This window comes from Danio rerio, chromosome 20 (assembly GCF_052040795.2).
Source record: "Danio rerio strain M-AB ecotype USA chromosome 20, GRCz13ab, whole genome shotgun sequence".
NCBI lineage: Eukaryota > Metazoa > Chordata > Actinopteri > Cypriniformes > Danionidae > Danio > Danio rerio.
The window spans coordinates 2,590,204-2,612,557 of record NC_141040.1 but is presented as its reverse complement, the minus strand read 5'-3'; the positions used below and the strand labels follow the sequence as shown (position 1 = coordinate 2,612,557).

At 42.5% G+C, this 22,354-nt stretch overlaps 3 protein-coding genes across 11 annotated transcripts in view; 2 read left to right on the top strand and 1 right to left on the bottom strand.

Annotated features, from left to right (window-relative positions):
• ppil4 (peptidylprolyl isomerase (cyclophilin)-like 4) overlaps nt 1–22,354 on the top strand; it is an 892,903-nt gene that overhangs the window by 443,380 nt on the left and 427,169 nt on the right. The window lies entirely within an intron of this gene.
• Nucleotides 1–22,354, bottom strand: part of akap7 (A-kinase anchoring protein 7) — a gene marked incomplete at its 3' end in the record, with an annotated part of 498,825 nt that overhangs the window by 385,868 nt on the left and 90,603 nt on the right.
• The window catches only part of med23 (mediator complex subunit 23), a 77,784-nt gene that overhangs the window by 42,087 nt on the left and 13,343 nt on the right, over nt 1–22,354 (top strand). For 4 of the 6 annotated variants that reach the window (XR_015517578.1, NM_001431152.1, XM_087296623.1 and 1 more), the window contains 7 exon segments: nt 4,280–4,460; nt 9,018–9,188; nt 14,531–14,747; nt 15,125–15,361; nt 18,330–18,495; nt 18,913–18,985; nt 20,565–20,779. Coding sequence is in view for 3 of the 6 variants with exons in the window: in NM_001431152.1 (NP_001418081.1) it covers nt 4,280–4,460; nt 9,018–9,188; nt 14,531–14,747; nt 15,125–15,361; nt 18,330–18,495; nt 18,913–18,985; nt 20,565–20,779 (1,260 nt within the window). In the remaining 3 variants the exon portion in view is untranslated. 6 annotated transcript variants of the gene reach the window in all.

Here is a 22,354-nt window from a genome sequence, read left to right as displayed (position 1 = left end):
TTTGAATGTTTTGTGTTATTAGCATCCTGATCCGGCACCTCTGAAATCTGATCCGGCACCTAATTTTACAGATCCCCCTCTTCAATCGCCCTTTTCCCTCGTCTGCTGTTCACCCTTAATCCTCTTCACTGTTGTCTGCGACACCCCAGCCCTGCTCACCAATCGTCCGCGACACTCCTCCACCAACCACCGCACTAACATCCAGCACGCCCCCTCCCCAAAGCTCCCCACTTTCGTGCATGACACCTCTCCATCCTCGGGTTTTGGTTTCTGACAGCTTTGTTTTTGACTGTTTGTCTCTATCTATTGTCTGAATAATGCGCAGGTTAGTGTATACTCCATCAGCTGTTTTAGTGTCTGTCAGCTTTGTGTTTTAGACTGTTAGTCTTCATCTTGTGTCTGAATAATGTGCAGGTTAGTGTATACTCCATCAGCTGTTTTAGTGTCTGTCAGCTTTGTGTTTTTGACTGTTTGTCTTCATCTTGTGTCTGAATAATGTGCAGGTTAGTGTATACTCCATCAGCTGTTTTAGTGTCTGTCAGCTTTGTGTTTTAGACTGTTAGTCTTCATCTTGTGTCTGAATAATGCGCAGGTTAGTGTATACTCCATCAGCTGTTTTAGTGTCTGTCAGCTTTGTGTTTTAGACTGTTAGTCTTCATCTTGTGTCTGAATAATGCGCAGGTTAGTGTATACTCCATCAGCTGTTTTAGTGTCTGTCAGCCTTGTGTTTTTAACTGTTTGTCTCCATATTGTGTCAGAATAGTGCTCAGGTTAGTGTATACTCCATCAGCTGTTTTAGTGTCTGTCAGCTTTGTGTTTTTGACTGTTTGTCTTCATCTTGTGTCTGAATAATGTGCAGGTTAGTGTATACTCCATCAGCTGTTTTAGTGTCTGTCAGCTCTGCGTTTAAGAAATTAGTAAACTATAAACAATGTTTTGTGTCAAATTTTTACAATTTGTGGCAAGTACCTTTGTAGTAAGGAGGACAGGACATCCAGGATGGTTGTTTTTTTTTTAAATAAACCCTTCAGTCCTATACAGTTCTCCATTTTACGTCGGGCTGTCCATAAAACTGTAAGGCTCAATTCTGTGATACCAATCTCCTGTGTGTACTTTATCCCTAACTCAAAGAAAGACGTTTTTGGAAATAGGCTGATTTTACAGCTTTCTCATGGTACATTCACACCAGCTGCGGATAAAGCATCAAGTGTGAGTGATTTACATAGTAGGTCATTGCAAAGACGCAAACAGACATCCTGCAGTGCGATTGAACACTTTGTGTGTTTGATGCGCAACTTGAGCTGACATTTACTCCACTTTAACCAATCAGGAGCTTGCTCTAGTATCGGTGTGATTAAGTTAGTGTCCCAAGGAGAAATCCTCATGCCGACACTGGACAACAGCTCATCAAACTGGGCCAGGCTCAATTTAAAGCACAGCTGAAAACTTCCATCATCTAGTTCAGTTTCTAGAGGAGTTAAACTCACAGAGCTTGTTGCACCTCTGAAAGGATTTAGTGGACTCAGACATGGCGGCGAACCAATCTACGCTTTTTTCAGCTTTCCTAAAGCACAGCTAGTCTCTCAATAAAATTTATGTTAGCCATTTAGCAACGAAGCTAAAGTCACAGGGTAGACAGAAGCCCTGCCCATGACACGAATCTGCGTCTATTGTGAAGTGACCTTGATGCACAAATGAAACTAATTTGACGCGTGAATGAAGCGAGTAAACTCAGAAGGTTCATGTGCGAATATCGTGATTTGTTCGCGTGTGCCGTGTCTGTTGTGCACAGAGAATTAGAGTTAAACTGCTGAGCTTTACCATTTCTAAATCAATTCAGCCGGTCTCCGTTTCTAATGAAAACACTTTTAGCTTAGCTTAGCATAGATCACTGAATCAGATTAAACCATTAGCATCTGACTTTAAAATAACCAAGATTTTCAGTAATTTTCCTATTTGAAGCTCAACTCTTCCGTAGTTACAAAGTGTACTAAGATCGACAGATAGTGAAATGTTGTCTAATCTGACATGGCTGCCACCTAAACTCTCATTCTGGCCTAATAATCAAGAAACTAATCATACGAATCAATCAATATACTGCAAGCTAAGCTGAGGCGTTTACTATGTTATTGAACAGAAATAGTCCAGCACACTGTTACGTTTACAGTGTGCGCAGCATTTGAGCATTTCCTAACTGCAAACTGCATGTATTTCTTATTTATCAATGATATCGAGATTATAAATCTTTGCTAGATCAAGAAATCCCTGTCATCTTCAAAGCCTCTGCCTGGTTTGTAGGTTTTTTTCCGCGATCAGTCATAATAACAGAATCTTTGTTGTGTGTCGTCAGGTTCAGTCATGTGCAGAAGATGTCGTTCTTGTTTATTTCGGGGGTTATTCTAGCGTCTCTGGAGCTCAGAGCTCTCTTTCTGATGCATCTCTCGCTGTCAGTCTCCTCTGATTCTGTTCTGAACGTCTCTGGAGAGAGATCCAGATCTCCCCGACAGCAGCTTTACTGTGAGTTTTCTCAGAGTCGAGCGCAGTGTCTCGTGTCTGCGGATCTCTTGCTCTGGTGAAGATCAACACATTGATGATGTGTGATTTACAGCCAGTGGAGATCAAATGATTCGACTTTTTTTCAGTTTTCTCTCTCAAGCAAATGTTAAAGGGGTGGTCCAGAATGTAATTTTAAGGCTTGGTTGTGTTTATAGGATGCAAAGCAATGTGTGCTTATGTTTCACTTGAAGGAAATCGCGTATTTTTTTCATATATCTCACTTTGATGATACACAGCTACTCAGCTAACATGAAAACGACTGTCATATTTCCTAGTTCCTCTAAAAGGCCCGCCCTTAAGTGACTCTGATTGGTCATCGTCATAATGTGCTGCTATTGGCGGATCGGCTCCACGTCACGCCCGTAAAAGCACACGCTTTTCTGCTGTGTAAACATGCAGTCAACCTCGCGCCCGCTCTCTAAAATAACATCTGACAAGTGTCTGTAACTAACGAGTGAAAATGGGGTGCGGCTCCTTTAACAGCGTCTGTGTGTGCGTCTATGTGTGTGTGAATGTGTGAACTTTCTATAACAAGCGCAAGTGCGTGGGACTTTCTTTTTCTCTGATGCTCGGATTAAGTTATTTTCTGTAATATATCATGACAGAAGAATAAAGCACAAGATGTGAGATGCTACCTGTCGAGCCTTGATTTATTATTCTGCTGCGACCACGAGTCGGGTAAGCTAATCTGTATTTTTTTAACTCTATGCATTACATGACGTCTTTCACGAGTATCTGGAATATGCAGGTGTAAGTAATATGAATCATCCACATATCTATTGCGACTTCATTATCTGAGATGTGAAACGCATGAAAAAGCTGCCTGAAGGAAATCAGTGCAGTCCCATGCGCACACACATAAGAGACCGTGCTGGTGGAGTGTGTGTGTGTTTACAGGAGTTTGGCCGATAAATGTGAGTTTGTAGCTAAATCGATTGCCCGCAAAGGAGCATTTCGCATTGTTTACATCATTGCTACAGCATATCGTTAACGCTAGACACTGTACATGTCATGATTAGTTTTAACAAATAAAAACACTTACTTGTAGATCACAACTTCTGCTTTGAGGAGATTTTAGCCGAATCCAGCACTGAACTGGGAGAGATTCTGGAGCTGTTTTGTCAAATCATGCTTGCTGATTATTTTATAATTCTCTGGAAGATAATTAATACTAAACTAAAGGCACTTCTGTCTTTGTGTTGTGTCCTTTGAAAGCCCAAATACAGAAAGAGACAAAGCTCTGTGTTGACAGCCGTGTTTAGACGCATTTTTAGCTTCATCTCTGCTATAACGTTACAGCGCCTCTGGCCACGGCCCTTACCTGCATGCGCAGTGTGGGATGTGCAGTAAACGAACTTGTGATGTCACAGGGGGCGGAAGTATTTTTTTGTAGTCCCCAAAATTCGTTCATTGTAGGCTTTGCTAAGCTAACTCTGTAAAAACCTCTCCCTTTGCATTGAACTTTTTACATTCAGAGATGTTGTTTATGTTCACACAGCTACATTACACATCGACTAAAGTTTAAAATATGAGATCGTAGTGGACCACCGCTTTAAATTTGAATTCTGTAATAACTTAATGCCAAATTCAGCCTGCATGATTTTAGCCACGATTTTAACTCACCGACAGGTTTGGAGAAATCGCAGACAAATGTGCTTCCATACTCATTTGCACAGAGTTGAAGTGTTAGTGACGCGTTCGTTCTCTGTCCTGTTGTCCTCAGGGTTCTGGAGCGCATCGGGGCGCGAGCGCTGGTGGCTCATGTGCGCACGTTTGCCGACTTCCTGGTGTACGAGTTCTCCACATCCGCTGGCGGACAGCAGCTAAACAAGTGCATCGAGATCCTGAACGACATGGTGTGGAAGTACAACATCGTGACCCTGGATAGACTCATCCTCTGCCTGGTGAGCCTGACCGCTGGTCTGACCTTAACCTTTGTGATTTGTTCAAATGTACTACAATTTCGTTGTAATAGAGCCTGTTTTGCCCCATTGACTTCCATTATAACTGCAAAGCCATGACAGCATATTACCATGCATTCTTCATTGCTGCTACTTTTCCTTTTTTTGCACTGCAACTGATGATCAACAGTAAAAATAAAAACTGTAGCTCCTCCCAACAAGCAAAACCAGCAACAATCAAAAATGCATGATTATATGCTGTCATGGCTTCGCATCTAAAAATGATCATAATGGAGGTCAATGGGGCAAAAGCAGCCCCCAACATAACCAAAGGGTAGTCTATTTGCCCAGAGTGTATTGTTGATTTTATTTTGGAAATTTCAAAGCATTTTCCCGAAATATGTGTCAAAATAAGGTTTTGTCACCACATATCATGCCATTTGCTGAAACACAGAGAACATAGTGGCCCAATTAAGACTCTAAGTCACCCCAGAGTAGATAAAAACATCCCCTACAGCACATTAACACCAGGTCATAACCAAACACGCTGAGCCAAGATTACTGCCAAAGCAGTTTGTCTGTCCAAACCATACAGCACACGGCTACAGGACATATCACAGCCAATCAGAGGAGAGTCTGGATGGAGATTATGGACATGCTACACACATCTAAGTAACCAAAGTAAGCCGTTTTAACGTTACGAAAATATATAATCAGAGTATGCTTGTTGTTTTTTTGTTGTTGTCTACTATAGATTTACATCTAACTAAGGTCAAAAAACACTTGACTTTTCTCATAATATATATTAGTCCATTAGCTCATTTGTAAAATTTAAGCTTCTGCTCAATCTAAACCCCGCCATTTGTGAGACCCTACTCTGCTGTTCTGCTGTTGTGCATCTCATTGCCGTCTACTCTGATTGGTTTGATGATTCTTTATTCTCTAATTGGTCACATGGTCCAGTCTGCTCTGATTGATCAGATGGCATCTGATCTTATCTGATTGGACAGATGGCATCTGTTCTGATCTTATTGGTCAGGTTGCCTGTTTTCTGATTGGTCAGTTTACCCTTTTCTAAAGGAGTCACATGGCCCAGTCTGCTGTTGCTGATCAAATGGCATCTGTTCTGTTCTGATTGGTCAGATAATTCTTTTGTGCTTTAATTGGTCACATGGCCCAGTCTCAACTGTTTAGTCAGATAACATCTGTTCTGATCTGATTAGTCAGATGATTCTTTGTTCTCTAATTAGTCACATGGCCCAGTCTTCTCTGATTGGCCAGATGGAATCTATTCTGATCTGATTGGTCAGATGATTCTTTGCTCTCTAATTGGTCACTGGTCCAGTCTGCTCTGATTGATCAGATGGCATTTGTTCCGCTCTGACTGGTCAAATGACTCTTTGTGCTCTAACTTGTCATACGTTCCAGTCTGCTCTGATTGGTCAGATGACTCTTTGTGCTCTAACTTGTCATACGGTCCAGTCTGCTCTGATTGGTCAGATGGTGTTTTATCATCCAATTGGTCAGATGATTTGTTTGTGCTTTAATTGGTCACATGGTTCAGTCTTCTCTGATTGGTCAGATGACATCTGTTCTGATCTGATTGGTCAGATGATTCTTTGTGCTCTAACTGGTCACATGGTCCAGTCTGCTCTGATTTGTCAGATGGCATCTGTTTTGATTGGTAAGATGGCTGTTTTCTGCTCTAAAGCAGTCACATGGCCAAGTTATCTCTAATTGGTCAGGTGGCCTCTATTCTAATTGGCCAGTTTACCCTTTTCTTCTTCAAAGGAGGCGCATGGCCCATTCGGTCTGATTGGTCAGATGGCCTCTGTTCTCATCTGATTGGTCAGATGACCCTTTTCTGCTCTAAAGTGGTCACATGGCACAGTCTGTTCTGTTTGGTCAGACAACCTCTCTGTGCTTGATCTTTGAAACTTTGCTGACCTTTTGCATTCACAGGGTAATATTACACACTATGGGAAAGGTCATATCTGAAAACTTCAACTGTGTCCTCATAAAGCTCCTGTTCTGCATAACTCTGACTAATGTCTTGGCGCAGAACCCTTCATTACATCACTCTGCAGTATTTTCACTTGACATTGTAAGTATTGGCTCTCAAATAACTCTGCACTGACCTCAAAGTGACACTGTAATAATCTGCAACCCAAGCTTTTTTTCAGGTCAGAATGTCCTTTCCTTCACAGTGACGGATGTGTCTGTGCAGTGTAATCTTGATCTTATGTGTCATGTTGACATTAAGAGTGTTGGTATAAAGAGTGACACTGACGTTCTGATATACTTCATCTGTGGATGCTCAATTGGCTTTTAGTTTCTCTGGCTTCAGTGTTGCTGTCATTAAAGAAGACAGAGACGCACCAAATGCTGAGATGCTGAAACTTGAGAGAGTGATTACCCAAACAAAGCCATTCAGTTATTGAAACAGACAGCTGAAAGACCTAATCAGTGGAAATAGGAATTAAACTCTCTGCATTTCAGCCACTGAGGCTTGAATCAGAGATGCTGTTCAGATCTGTTCAAGTCGGTGTGCGAGTCGCCAAAGTGCTTTGGTTACATGTTAAAAACACCTCCACATGAAATCAGAATGCACAATGTTTATTTGGCTTGCACACATTGGTACTATTAAGGTGGACAGGGCTCTGGAACAGTAGCCTTGCTCTGAAGATTGATTGGGTGATAATTTGCTTAGCCACGCCCCTCCAATTATTAGTTTGCAGCAAGTGAAAGATGAGAGGAGTGTCATAAAATCAAAGCTCTGCCCCCTACTCGATTTTCTGCTTCAGTTGGAATTCTTATTACTATCAGTCCTTTAGGGCGGAGCTATCAAGTCATTTAAGGCGGAGCTATCAGTCATTTAGGATGGATCTATCAGGCGTTTAGGGCGGAGCTGTCAGTCATTTTGTGTTTGTCTGTTGGGCCTTTAGGCGGAGCTATCAGTCATTTCGGGTGGGGAAATCAGTACTTTAGGGAGGAGTTATCAGCCATTTGGGGCAGGGCTATCAGTCCTTTACGGCGGAGCTATCAGTTATTTAGGGTGTAGTTTTCAGTCCTTTAGGGTGGAGCTATCAGTCATTTGGGTTGGGGTTATCAGTCCGTTAGGGTGGAGCTGTCAGTAATTTCGGGTTGGGGATATTAGTCATTTGGGGTGGAGCTATCAGTCCTTTAGGGTGGAGCTATCAGTCATTTGGGGTGAGGCTATCAGTACCTTAGGGTGGTGCTATCAGTCATTTAGGGTGGAGCTGTCAGTCATTTGGGGTGGGTCTATCAGTCCTTTAGGGCAGAGCTATAAGTAATTTAGGGCGGAGCTATCAGTAATTTTGGGTGGGTATATCAGTCCTTTAGGGTAGAGCTAGTAGTCCTTAAGCGTGGAGCTAGCAGTCCTTTAGGGTGGAGCTATCAAGTCATTTTGGGTGAGGCTATCAGTACTTTAGGGTGGAGCTATGAGCCATTTGAGGTGGAGCTATGAGTCATTTGGGTTGGGGCTATCAGTCCATTAGGGTGGAGCTATCAGATCTTAAGGGTGGAGCCATCAGACAATTGGGGTGGGTCTATCAGTACTTTAGGGCGGAGCTATTAGTAATTTAGGACGGAGCTATCAGTCATTTGGGGCAGGGCTCTAAGTCTTTAGGGTGCGACTATCAGTCTTTTTAGGGTGACACTATCAGGGCGTGTCTCATTTCTGCTTTGCCTTCATTTTTTATTATTAACGCCCATCTTCCAACAAATTTCAGTACCGTTGTTCGACTATTGTACGTCAAAATAGAGGGAAAAAAGGACAATCTTAACTTCCATATCATGGCGACTTTAATGTCTCAAAAGAGCAGACTGATATTTGCAGTGATTCAGCTGTGCTTCAGTGTTAAATGTCAGGTTTGACTCATTGTATTGGCCTGCCACTGCAGTGTGAAACATTATCAGTGTGTCAGAAGTGAACAGAGGGCCAGCAGGACAGTAAACCGCCTGAGGATCATCCGCTGATCAATGAGCGTCCTGCTGTACTGTACTGGGTGCATTTATCAGTCCTGATCGAACACTGACACTGACCCCCTGATGCAGAGCCCTGTGTCCAGCTGCGCCCTTCTGTTTTTCACCTCTCACTAGCTGTGTTTCCATCCACCTATTTTTATGCACATTTTGGATTATCACTTAAAAACTGCTTAATGGAAACATCAATGGGACGCAATAATGGAGTCAGCAGTGTTTCCAGCACACTGTAGAACATCTGAAATGTTGTTTTGGTCATTTCTAAAAGGCCTCAGCCATCAGTCCGTCATCACAGTGCTTCAGTATTATAGTTATTCTCTTATTATTCCCTCCAGAACTGTCTTGAGCATCAGTCTGCGCTCCCAAAGAGCGTCTCACACCTCCAAAAGCACCACATTGCGTTCATTGCATTTCGTCTTCTGAAACTCATTTATCAGAGAAGAAAAAACAGCACAGTGACTTCTCCAAACACTCCAAACTACATGTCTCTGACTGATATTTGCCCCAGTTTATCAGGAAGTGTGTGTTGCACTGAATACTGTGTGTTTTCTGCAGGCGATGAGGAGTCACGAAGGGAACGAGGCTCAGGTCTGCTACTTCATCATCCAGCTTCTCCTGCTCAAACCCAACGACTTCCGCAACCGCGTCAGTGACTTTGTGAAGGAGAACGCTCCAGAACACTGGCTGCAGAGCGACTGGCACACCAAACACATGACCTACCACAAGGTAACACACACACACTGACTCGCACGAACACACACACAACCTGCTACATGCTAACAACACATCAAACACACGACCTACCACAAGATAACAAACTAAAAAAACACACACACACAACACAACTTGCTACATGCTAACAGTACACCAAACATGTCACCTACTACAAGGTAACACACTGAAACACAACCTGCTGCATGCTAACAACACTTAAGCACATGTCTTAACCTAATGTAGACATACGCAAACACACACAACCTACTACATACTACCAAATACATGACCTGGAGACAGGTTGCAAACACAACAGAACCTGCTACATGCTAACAACTCACTAAACACATGACCTACTACAAGCTAGCATGCACAAAACAACTTGCTACATGCTAACAACCCACCAAGCACATGACCTACTACAATCCAACACACACAACACAACCTCTCTGCAAAAAAATACAGCTTAAACCAGCCTAGGCTGGTTGGCTGGTTTTAGCTGGTCGACCAGGCTGGTTGTAGAGGGGTTTTGGCCACTTCCAGGCTGGTTTACAGCCATTTCCAGCCTGGTCTTAGCTGGTCAGGCTGGAAAATGACCAGCTAAATCCAGCTAAAACCATCTTGACCAGCCTGGTTTAAGCTGGACATAGCTGGTTTTGGCTTGACTCCCAGCCTGGCTAGGCTGGTCAAGCTGGTTTTAGCTGGTCATCTCCCAGCCTAACCAGCTACGACCAGGCTGGAAATGGCTGGAAACCAGCCTGGAAGTGGCCAAAACCCCTCTAAAACCAGCCTGGTCGACCAGCTAAAACCAGCCAACCAGCCTAGGCTGGTTTAAGCTGGATTTTTCAGCAGGGCTGTCCCATGCTAACAAACTATCAAACACACGACCTAACACAAGGTAACACACACACAACCGACTACATGCTAACAACCTATCAAACACATGACCTAGCACAAGGTGACTTACACAAGCAACCGGCTACATGCTAACAACCCATCAAACACATGACCTACTACAAGGTAACATACACAACCGGCTACATGCTAACAACCCATCAAACACATGACCTGTTACAAGGTAACACACATTCGGCTACATGCTAACAACCTATCAAACACATGACCTAGCACAAGGTGACACACACGCAACTGGCTACATGCTAACAACCCATCAAACACATGACCTACTACAAGGTAACACACACACACACACACACACACAACCGGCTACATGCTAACAACCCATCAAACACATGACCTACTACAAGGTAACACACACAATCGGCTACATGCTAACAACCCATCAAACACATGACCTACTACAAGGTAACACACACACACACACACAACCGGCTACATGCTAACAACCCATCAAACACATGACCTACTACAAGGTAACACACACAATCGGCTACATGCTAACAACCCATCAAACACATGACCCACCACAAGGTACCCCGCATGCACAACCTGCTACATGCTAATAATCAACCAATGATATACAGCAAGGTAGCGCACATAATTTAATACATGCTAACAAACACAGCATACCAAAATGTAATGCTCAAAACACAATCTACCACATGCTAACAGCACAACTAACACATGACCTACCACAATGTAGCACACACACACAAATAACATGCTACATGCTAACTATACATCGAACACATGACCTACAAAAAGGTAACACCCACAACCTGCTACATGCTAACAACCCACTAAATAAATGACTATCACACCGTAATGCATCAAAACACATCTAGATAGATGCTAACAGCCCACTATGTCTCATGACCTACAAAAAGGTAACACGCACAACCTGCTACATGCTAACAACCCACTAAATACATGACTACCACATCATAATGCATCAAAACACATCTAGATAGATGCTAACAGCCCACTATCTCTCATGACCTACAAAAAGGTAACACGCACAACCTGCTACATGCTAACAACCCACTAAATACATGACTACCACATCATAATGCATCAAAACACATCTAGATAGATGCTAACAGCCCACTATGTCTCATGACCTACAAAAAGACTAGCACAAGGTAACACACAAATCACAACCAGCTACATGCTAACAACGCACTGAAAACACACGACCTTCTATGAGTTAACTCACAAAACACAACCTGCTAACAACTCAGTATGTCAATATGAGATGTAACAACAGCGTTTTCTAACTAAAACAAGGTCTTCATGTGTCCTTTAAAGCTAAATTACAGTGTTGGTAACCGTGCCTAAGATGTTAGCAGATCTCTGACTATTCCCTGCTGAAAAATCCAGCTTAAACCAGCCTAAGCTGGTTGGCTGGTTTTAGCTGGTCGACCAGGCTGGTTTTAGAGGGGTTTTGGCCACTTCCAGGCTGGTTTCCAGCCATTTCCAGCCTGGTCTTAGCTGGTCAGGCTGGGAGATGACCAGCTAAAACCAGCTTGACCAGCCTAGCCAAGCTGGAAGTCCAGTCAAAACCAGCTTTATCCAGCTTAAACCAAGCTGGTCAAGCTAGCTTTAGCTGGATTTGGCTGGTCATTTTTCAGCCTGACCAGCTAAGACCAGGCTGGAAATGGCTGGAAACCAGCCTGGAAGTGGCCAAAACCCCTCTAAAACCAGCCTGGTCAACCAGCTAAAACCAGCCAACCAGCCTAGGCTGGTTTAAGCTGGATTTTTCAGCAGGGTTGCTAAGAAATGTGACATCGGGAGTCTCACAAGCATTCTCTAAATCACTGAGTGTTCTTGAGCCACCTACTATCAGTTGTTTGCAGTTATTGTCTTATCTTCTGTCTCTGTCGTGGTTGATTTAATGTCTTAAATGCCTTTCAATCGCTTGCCAAGCTGCTGTGGCTGTGTAGATACACGTTTGCTCTTAAGTGACCTGCCAAGTGAAATAAATGCTGAAATGGCCTGAGCGGAAACGCAGAGACAGTTTGAGGTCTGCTCGCAGATGTACAGTTAGACGTGGATTTGTGGATAATACAATTCTCGACATTTACGGATGAAAAAGAAAACCATCTCAGTTCAGGATATTCATCCAAATATCAGGCTTGATGGGTTTCTGAATGTCATGAGTACAGCTATTATCCCCCTACCGTCTGTAAATCTCTGGCATTTTATGTAGAGATTGACCTCAGATTGCTGTGGCATTTGGTCTTGTTTGTGTATCTGTGCCGAATACAGAACTCAGCATGATTCTGCAGTTCGACCGCACAGAGCTTAGAAGAGTTGTGTTTTGTTTATGTTTATCAGTGCAGTTGCTATTGTCAGCAGCTGTTATGTACTGGGAGCAGGGGTGCCGCTAGGGGGCCGTGCATATTTGGAGCCCCAGGAGTTACTATTAACTCCCTAAAGGCTGATTTATACATCTGCGTTAAGTGATCTGCATGACCCACGGCGCCTTCCTTGTGCGTAGTCGTGCATTTATACTTCTGTGTGCTGTTAGTGTTGTAACACTTCCGAAACACTAGCTTGACAGTAGGTTTTTATGTTTGCGCTGCCTTAATGTACAAGTAGCTCAAACTCGCTTATTCAGAGGTGGGAACCAGCGGATGTGCAACAACTTTAGTTAAACACAATACTAAAGTTTCCATCTAGAGCTAATTCACAAGATTCCACACTTCTAAACACTCGCTCCATCGGGTTCACATGGCTTTCGGTCCAGCCCACACTGGTCACAAGCTGACCAATCACAGAGTTTGCACTACGCGTCATTGAGACGCATTTTTTATGATTATTTTTTTTAGGGGAACAGAGAGAGGGGAAGGATCGGCAAAGGACCTTGAGCTGGGATTTAAACTCTGGTTGCCATGAGCACGTCAGTGCTATATGTCGGCCCACAGTACCACTAGGCTTTTGGTATAATAGTTAAATACATAGTTACATTTTTTTTTAGAGGTGCATGTTGGCATCAGCAGTGGCGAGGGCTATGCGACCGGGCTAGGCTGGGCAGAGCATACACATGTGCATGACGCAGAAGTATAACCCCCCCGCCTACCACTCTTCGCTGTGATAATCTGTGACCCAACAAACCCCCTTCCCCCTCTCCCTTCCCTGCCCTCCATTTTCGTCTGTAAAGCCTGGTTTATACTTCTGCGTCAGGTGACCGGCGTAACCCAAGGCGCATGCAACGCCCGTAGCTGTGCATTTATACTTCTGCGCGCTGTCTCTGTTGGTCTGCATTAACACTTCCGAAACGCTAGTTGGCAGTGAGGTGTAAATGTTCCTCTGTGTCGAGTTTCTTCGCTGCTGTTTTGCTTCCTGGATGTACAAGTGGCTCAAACTCGCTCATTTTGAGGCAGGAACCGGCGGACGTGCAAGAACTTTAACTATGAGGTAAACACAAAACAAAACTTTCCATCCGGAGCTCCTTCACGGGACTCCACACTTGTAAACAATCGCTTCATTGGGCTAGCGTCGCTCGCGCGGCTCTCGATCCCGCCCAGACTCGTCAGCGATACCAAGCCGACCAATCACAGAGCTTGCGCTACGCCTCGTTGCGAGGTGTAGTTACATTTTTTGAGAGGTGCACGTCAGTGACGCCGACGGCCACGGCGAAGGGCTATGCTTCAGCGCTGTAGCGTACGTCGGTGTTTGACGCAGAAGTATAAATCAGCCTTAACACCTAACCAACCACTGTTTACGCCACCCCCCTCTCTTCAAGTTTGTCCAAGACACCCCGCTCTTCGCTTTCATCGGTCACCACTTTGCCCTTAGGGGGCCCCCCAAAGCATTCCTGTCATAGGGCCAAACTGGGCAGCGGCGCCCCTGACTGTGAGATCTAAAACACTACAGTATAAGCTGATTTGTCTATTCAAAACTGAAAATTTGTGTAAAAATTCTACTTCTAAGGCTGGACAATAGAGTGAAAATATATGATGATATAAGCCATCTTTTAATCTGAAAAGTTTGGAATAAAGTATATCCAGGAGGTTTTTGTTGTATATTATTACATGGGAAATACTGGATTCTGATTGGTTAGTCATGAGATTCCAAGGTTGGTTATTCCCAGATGACAACCAAATGTTATAGCAGAGAATGCCGTAAGTATAACATATACTCTGTTATACAAAAGTCTTATAAGCGTTTGCATATTAGTGAATATATTACTCATATTAATATAAAAACTGACTAAATATTTAAACATTTCCATAAGTAATTAAATAACGATGGGCTAAAAAATCTACGGATTTCTGTGTACTCAGATTTCGTGTATGCCTAGCCATGATGACCCCTGAAATGCTTGCACAAGTGTTAATCTGAAAGGTTTGGTAATAAGTAGTAAGCTATGATTGGTAACTGTCTGAAGTTGATATCAGTAATGATCTCCTCGACTGTGCCCCATGCAGAAGTATCCAGAGAAGCTGTATTTCGAGGGTCTGGCGGAGCAGGTCAATCCTCCTATCCAGCTGCAGTCTCAGTATCTGCCCATTTACTTCGGCAACGTGTGTCTGCGCTTCCTCCCCGTGTTCGACATCGTCATCCACCGCTTCCTGGAGCTGCTGCCGGTCTCCAAATCCCTGGAGACGCTGCTCGATCATCTGGGAGGACTCTACAAGTTTCATGGTGAGGGTCAGGAGAAAAAATGCATGGAAGTTCACTTAAAAGATGAAAATGTCCTCAGTTTTCACTCACTCTCAAATGGTTTAAAACTTTTATGAGCTTCTTTCTTCTGTTCAACACTTCTCTTGCAAAAAAAGCAGCCACTGACATCCATAGAATCAACCTAAATACTATGAAAGTCAATGGCTGTACGTGTGTGTGTGTCTATATATATAAATATGTTAAGGTGCAATATGTTTTCGACACAGCAAAAAATTAAAAAGCCAGATGATTTCTCTGATTTAAAGTTTTTAATGTATTAAAACTAACATCATAAAAGTATAATCTCACCGGTCCTGCACGCACTGCTGGAAAAACTAAAATCTTTGTAAAATCTGCAGATCGGCCGGTGACGTACCTGTACAACACGCTGCATTATTATGAGAGGCACCTACGCGACCGCACAAACCTGAAGAGGAAGCTGGTGCATGCCATCATGAGCTCGCTGAAGGACAATCGAACACCCGGCTGGTGCCTTAGCGAGACCTACCTGAAGTGCGGCATGAACGCCCGTGAAGATAACGTCTGGATCCCTGACGACACCTACTACTGCAAACTCATCGGACGCCTCGTGGATAATATCCTTTACTCATATCAGCACACTCTGAGATGCCGATAACACACACACACACAGCGATTTTACCATATGCTTTATTTATTTAATAATGTTTTTAATGCAGTTTGAAAGATTGATCTGATGAAGAATGAATATACAGTTGAAGTAGAATTTTTCGCAGTATTTCCTTTTAGTATTTTTTTTCTTCTGGAGAAAGTCTTATTTGTTTTATTTCGGCTAGAATAAAAATTTTTTTAAAAAACATTTTACATTTAGTCATTTAGCCGATGCTTTTATCCAAAGCGACTTACAAATGAGGACAAGGAAGCAATTTACACAACTATAAGAGCAACAATGAAGAAGTGCTGTAGGCAAGTTTCAGGTGTGATAAGTCTAACAAGGAAAGCATTAGTAATTTATTTTATTTATTTTTTATTTATTTTTTTGTAGTTAGCGGTGGAGTCAGAGAGGGAGTTGCATATTAGTAAGGGAAGTGGAGACTAAATAGTTGAGTTTTTAGTCGTTTCTTGAAGACAGCGAGTGACTCTGCTGTTCTGATGCAGTTAGGGAGTTCATTCCCCCAACTGGGCAGGTTGAACGCGAGAGTTCGGGAAAGTGATTTCTTCCCTCTTTGGGATGGAACCACGAGGCGACGTTCATTCACAGAACGCAAGTTTTTGGAGGGCCGATAAATCTGCAGAAGTGAGAGCAGATAAGAAGGGGCGCAGCCAGAAATCGTTTTGTAAGCAAACATCAGAGCTTTGAATTTGATGCGAGCAGCAACTGGCAGCCAGTGCAAATGGATGAGCAGCGGAGTGACATGTGCTCTTTTAGGTTCATTAAAGACCATTTAATCATTAAAGAGGCATTTTATGGTCAACATTATTACCCCCCTTAAGCAATATTTATTTTGGATTGTCTACAGCAGTGGTCCCCAACCTTTTTCTAACTGCGGACCGGTCAACGCTTGACAATTTTACTGCAAACCGGGGGGGTTGAAATAATAATAATAATAAACGTGAATCCACTGTGTACTCATATGGAACTTTATTAGCACATTGCTCCAACATTACAATGCTATTATAACATTAGGAAGTAATAACTTTATTAACACATTGCTCCAACAATATAACATATTATAACATCAAAAACTTAATCAATCAACAAACATCAAAACCCTGAGCTTGTTTCTTTGCAACGAGATGGTCCCATCTGAGGGTAATGGCAGACAAAAGCCCCTTTCACACATACAGACCTTTCCGGAAAATTACCGGCAATTTCCTGGAAAGGTGTGTATGTGTGAACAGGGCCTTTTTGAAAATACCGGTAAATTCGTTTTGGCTATTTATTTTCCGGAAAGAGAAGTTGTCACATTATCGGTAATTTGCGGAATGAATAAAAGCCTTTGAATATTTTTCCAGACACATTCAGCTGCTAGAAATTAGTCAGATAACGTTTATATGTTCTTCTTAATGCCAACCGAGTAAATAATTATCGATAAGATGCTTATGATAAGCCGTTGTTTGTTTACCTTCAAGCTTTGCGTGTGCCCGTGAAACAGCCCGTGAGCGCCAGCACACGCACATATCATGCAAGTCCAATATGCCTCTGTTCACGCGTCGTCCCCACAAATCCAGTTTGGCTTTAAATGCAGCTACTTTATCTGCCAACTTAAAGATCATTAATTCTTGTAATTCTAGTACTAATTGATCCACGGACCGAACCGGTCCGCAGCGCGGGGGTTAGGGACCATTGGTCTACAGAACAAGCCAGTGCTATACAATGACTTGCCTAATTATCCATTGAAGTTTTGAGCTACTGAAGATAACGTCAGCTTAGACATTATAAAGAGGATTATTATTAAAGAGGAGTTTCAGATGAAGCAAAAATGAACTGCGACAGGAGTCTCCGTAGACTGACTCTTTCTCGCAAACTGACCTTTTTCGCACAGATAATGTTAGTCTTGTTTTGAATCTGCCACTATGCTGACACACAGGCACTTGCAGCTCTGTCCTCTATTAGAAAGAGCTCAATCTCATTTTAATTTAAAGCGACAGTCACCAAAACCTCACAACAAGGATCAAAACTTGAAGAGGGCCAGTTTCACAGAGTTAGAAAACAGTGTTTGTGTGGTGTTTCGTACAAAGGGACCAAATTTAAGAATGGATACTGAGAAATGCGACCTCTGGTGGACAGTCACAGCCTCCGAAGTGAGACTTAGTTTCAGAGTTCCACATGAGGTTATTAGCAAATAATATAAATAATACAAGCATAAACATTTGGTGAGCAGGTTACATTGTAAGCCCGTGTCCTAACAACACGCTATACATGACGGGATTTGCAGTGATTAGCAATTTGGCTGTTTGCACGAGACAAAACACAACAGAAATGTAAAACAGCCATTCAGAAGCACAGAATAGTGCACTCACTGCACTCCAGTGAAATGGTAAGGTTTATAATCTAATTAACACATATTAAACCTCGTTAACATGATTAAATGTAGATGCTGAATCACTGATGTGTGTTGGTTTGCACTGAGTCTCAGTTCTAGAGTTCAATTTCAGACGGTTTATTTTATTTTCCAGATCTGAGCTGAACTATCTGCTGCTGCTTTCAGTAGTATGGCAATAAATGTGATGTAAAATGGCATTCGCACTCACATTATTAGCATTTAACTAAATAAAGCACATGAGGTGCACCTTAGCTGATCATTGCCAGTTTTCTGTTTCTAAAGCCGTTTCTAAAATATAAATTTCAGGTGTTGGTTAGGACAAAAACTCCTTTTAATATGGAAAATATTTCAATAAATCAACCTTTAGGCTCGACATTCAGGCACACTTCTTCTGGTTTCGTCAATGTGGCAACCTGTGCTTGTTTGCGTTTTGAACTAGGAGTGCAATACCTTGTTCAACCACTGGGTGTCAGACTTATGTATTGCACCTTTAAATGTAAGGTGATTTAGAGTCCAGCGTCTCCTTAACCGAAGTCACCCATGGCAGGTAAATCTCCAGGCCCGTTCCCCAACTGTGACTGGAGGTTTAACGAGTTCCCGAACCCGGCCGCTCATGCGCTGCACGTCACCTGTGTGGAGCTGATGGCTCTGGCGGTCCCGGGGAAAGACGTGGGCAACGCTCTGCTAAATGTGGTGCTCAAGAGGTTTGTCATTAGGAGTTATTATAGGTGTGTTCGGAGTTGTCGAGTCATGCTGTGTGTTGAATTCATACTATTGCATTATTACCTGCTTATTATTACTATATTAACTGTTTATTAGTTGCTATAAAGTATGATTTTATTCTTCATCTCTAACCCTACATGATATCTAAACCCAACGCTTACCTTACTAACTATTAATAAGCAGCTAATTAGTAGTTTAATGAACTGAGGTCTTAGTTAATGGTGTGAATAGATTTATGCATTATTCATGTTGTTACATTGGTCACTATAAGGTTTCATTAGTTTGTGTATTTGCTAATGTGGTGCTCAAGAGGTGTGTTATCTTCATTACCGTGTGTGTGTGTGTGTGGAGGAGTGGAGTCATGCTGTGTGTTGAATTATGGGTCTGGTGTTTTACAGTCAGCCGCTGGTGCCTCGAGAGAACATCACGGCCTGGATGAACGCCATCGGACTGGTCATCACCGCTCTGCCTGTACGGCCACACCTTTATTTACATTTTGTGTGTGTGTGTGTGTGTGTGTGTGTGTTTTTTGTGACATTTCAGGACCCAAATGTGTATAATGACATGGGTATTACAATGAAATGGTGACTAATAAATACATGAGTTTAAAAGAGTTTTAATCGTTTACAGCGGGGGAATTAAGTATTCAGTGTGGCACCATTTTTCTCAGGAAACATTTTTCTAGAGGTGCGGCTGACTTTTCCCCAGATGTTGGTAACAACCAAAGAAATCCTTGTATGCACAGAAAACAAATCTAATTAGTTTACAAATGAAGTTCTGTGTAATAAAATGAAATGAAGCAGGGAAAAAGTATTGAACACATGAAGTAAGGGAGGTGTAGTTCAGCAGTGAAAGCCCAGACAGCAGCTGAAATCTCTCAGTAGTTCTTTAGCAACCCTTTGCCCTTCCTCGGTGTAAATGAATATCAGCTGCTTCAGTCCAACATCTACATTAGCAGGAGGATGAAGATGAAACCAGGGTGGACATTTCAGCAAGACAATGATCCAAAACACAGCCAAGGAGACTCTCAGATGCCTTCAGAGAAAGAAAATCAAGCTGTAGAATGGCCCAGCCAATCACCTGACTTGAATCCAATAGAGATTACAAAATAAAGCTCAGATTTGATCCACAGAACCATCAAGATTTTGACTCTCTGTTGAAGTCTGTGAGAAACTCACACCTGAGCGATGCATTTTTTACTTCATTCTCCATATGAGAGGCGTCTTTAAGCTGCCAAATATACATATATTTTTCAGTACAAATGCACAGAGTTGAGAGGGTTGGGATTGTCATGGGATTTTATATGGTCCATTTCAGACACTGAAAGTCAGAGAATTAAGTCTATACAGAGCTCATACACCACTCTCTTTTAAATCAGTATTTTCTAAACGATGCTTAACAGTAATAAACAGTTAATAATAATAATAATTATTATTATTCCTTACATTTATATAGCGCTTTTCTGGGCACTCAAAGCGCTTTACACAGTGGGGGAATCTCCTCATCCACCACCAGTGCGCAGCATCCACCTGGAAGACGCACCTGATTGGTGGAGACAGAGTGATGATATACCAATTATGATATGGGGAGGGTTAGGAGGCTGTGATGAACAGGCCAGAGGGCAGATTTGGCCAGGATGCCGGGGTTAAACCCCTACTCTTTTTCAAAGGACATCCTGGGATTTTTAACGACCACAGAGAGTCAGGACCTCGGTTTAACGTCTCATCCGAAAGACGGCGCTCACTGAGCAGCATAGAGTCCCCGTCACTATATGAGGCATTAGGACTCACACAGACCACAGGTTGAGCGCCCCCTGCTGGCCTCACTAACACCACTTCCGGCAGCAACCTAGCTTTCCCCTGTGGTCTCCCATCCAGGTACTGACCGGGCGCAGCCCTGCTTAGCTTCAGTGGGCGACCATGTGAGAGTTGCAGAGATCTAGCTGCTAGTTGAAACAAGAAGAACCGTTACCCTCAACACTGATAGTGACTGTGTTTTATTCCACGAGCTGCGCAGATCTGAGTTTAATGCTTTGTATTTCTCTCTGCAGGAGCCCTACTGGATCGTCCTGCATGACCGTATCGTGAGTGTGATCAGCAGTGCGGTGCTCAGCTCTGGGTCAGATTGGCTGGGTTACCCATTCCAGCTTCTGGACTTCACCGCTTGCCATCAGTCCTACTCAGAGATGCACTGCAGTTACGTTCTGGCTCTGGCTCACGCCGTGTGGCATCACTCCAGCATCGGCCAGCTCTCGCTCATACCCAAGTAAGACTTTACACCTGCATCACTTTTCTGCTGAAAAACTGGCAGTAGCTCTTTTATTATTCAGTAACACGTTAGTTTAAGGCTGTACTCACACTAGGCTATTCATTTGACAATCGCGCCTGGGCACGGTTCAACACAACCATGCCTAGTGTGAGTACATCCTAAGTTTAAGTTTTGTTGGGAACCTGTTGCGTTCAGGCATATGTGGAAACCCACAATCGCTCTCTGATCTGTACCAAAACAATCGTTCGGAGATCGCCTGAATGTGGTGGTCTCGGCTCAATTAAATTGAACTCTGGAACAGTTCGGTTGTAGTGAGAAAGCAATACGATCCGCATTATTCAATAGGAATGCTGTAATCATGCTGTTACATTGGTCACACTTTACTATAAGGTTTTCTCTTTACTACACTGCTCTAATGTATTCTACTCTGCTCTACTCTACTCTATATTGCTCTACTCTACTCTATATTGCTCTACTCTGCTCTACTCTATTCTACTCTATCTTACTTGGATATCTTACTTATCTACTCTGTTTTATTCTACTCTATATTGATCTACTCTTTTCTAAACTTCTCTATTCTACTCTTATCTTACTCTATTCTTCTCTACTCTATTCGACTCTACTCTTTTCCACTAAACTCTATTCTGCTCTATTCTACTATCTTACTCTATTCTACTCTACCCTATTCTATTCGACTCTACTCTTTTCCACTAAACTCTATTCTGCTCTATTCTACTATCTTACTCTATTCTACTCTACCCTATTCTATTCGACTCTACTCTTTTCTACTCTGATCTACTTTATTCTACTGTTCTCTCTTACTCTATTCTGCTCTATTCTACTCTACTCTATCTTACTCTATATCGCTCTACTCTATTCTACTCTGATCTACTTTATTCTACTCTACTATGTCTTACTCTATTCTGCTTTACTCTATCATAATCTATTCTGCTATACTCTATTCTACTCTGTCTTACTTTATTCTACTCTACCATACTCTATTCTACTCTATCTTACTCTATTCTGCTATACTCTATTCTGCTCTACTCTATTCTACTCTATAATACTCTAATCTGCTCTACTCTGTCTTACTCTATTCTACTCTATTCTATCATACTCTATCTTACTCTATTCTGCTATACTCTATTCGACTCTGATTTACTTTATTCTACTCTATCATACTCTATTCTGCTCTACTCTATTCTACTCTCTTACGCTATTCTGCTCTACTCTATTCTACTCTTTGTTACTCTATTCTGCTTTATGCTATTCTACTCTGATCTACTTTATTCAATTCTACTCTATCTTACTCTATTCTGCTCTACTCTATTCTACTCTATCTTACTCTATTCTGCTCTACTTTATTCTACTCTGTCTTACTCTATTCTGCTCTACTCTATTCTACTCTATCTTACTCTATTCTGCTCTGCTCTATTCTACTCTGTCTTACTCTATTCTGCTCTACTCTATTCTACTCTATCTTACTCTATTCTGCTCTACTCTATTCTACTCTATCTTACTCTATTCTGCTCTGCTCTATTCTACTCTGTCTTACTCTATTCTGCTCTGCTC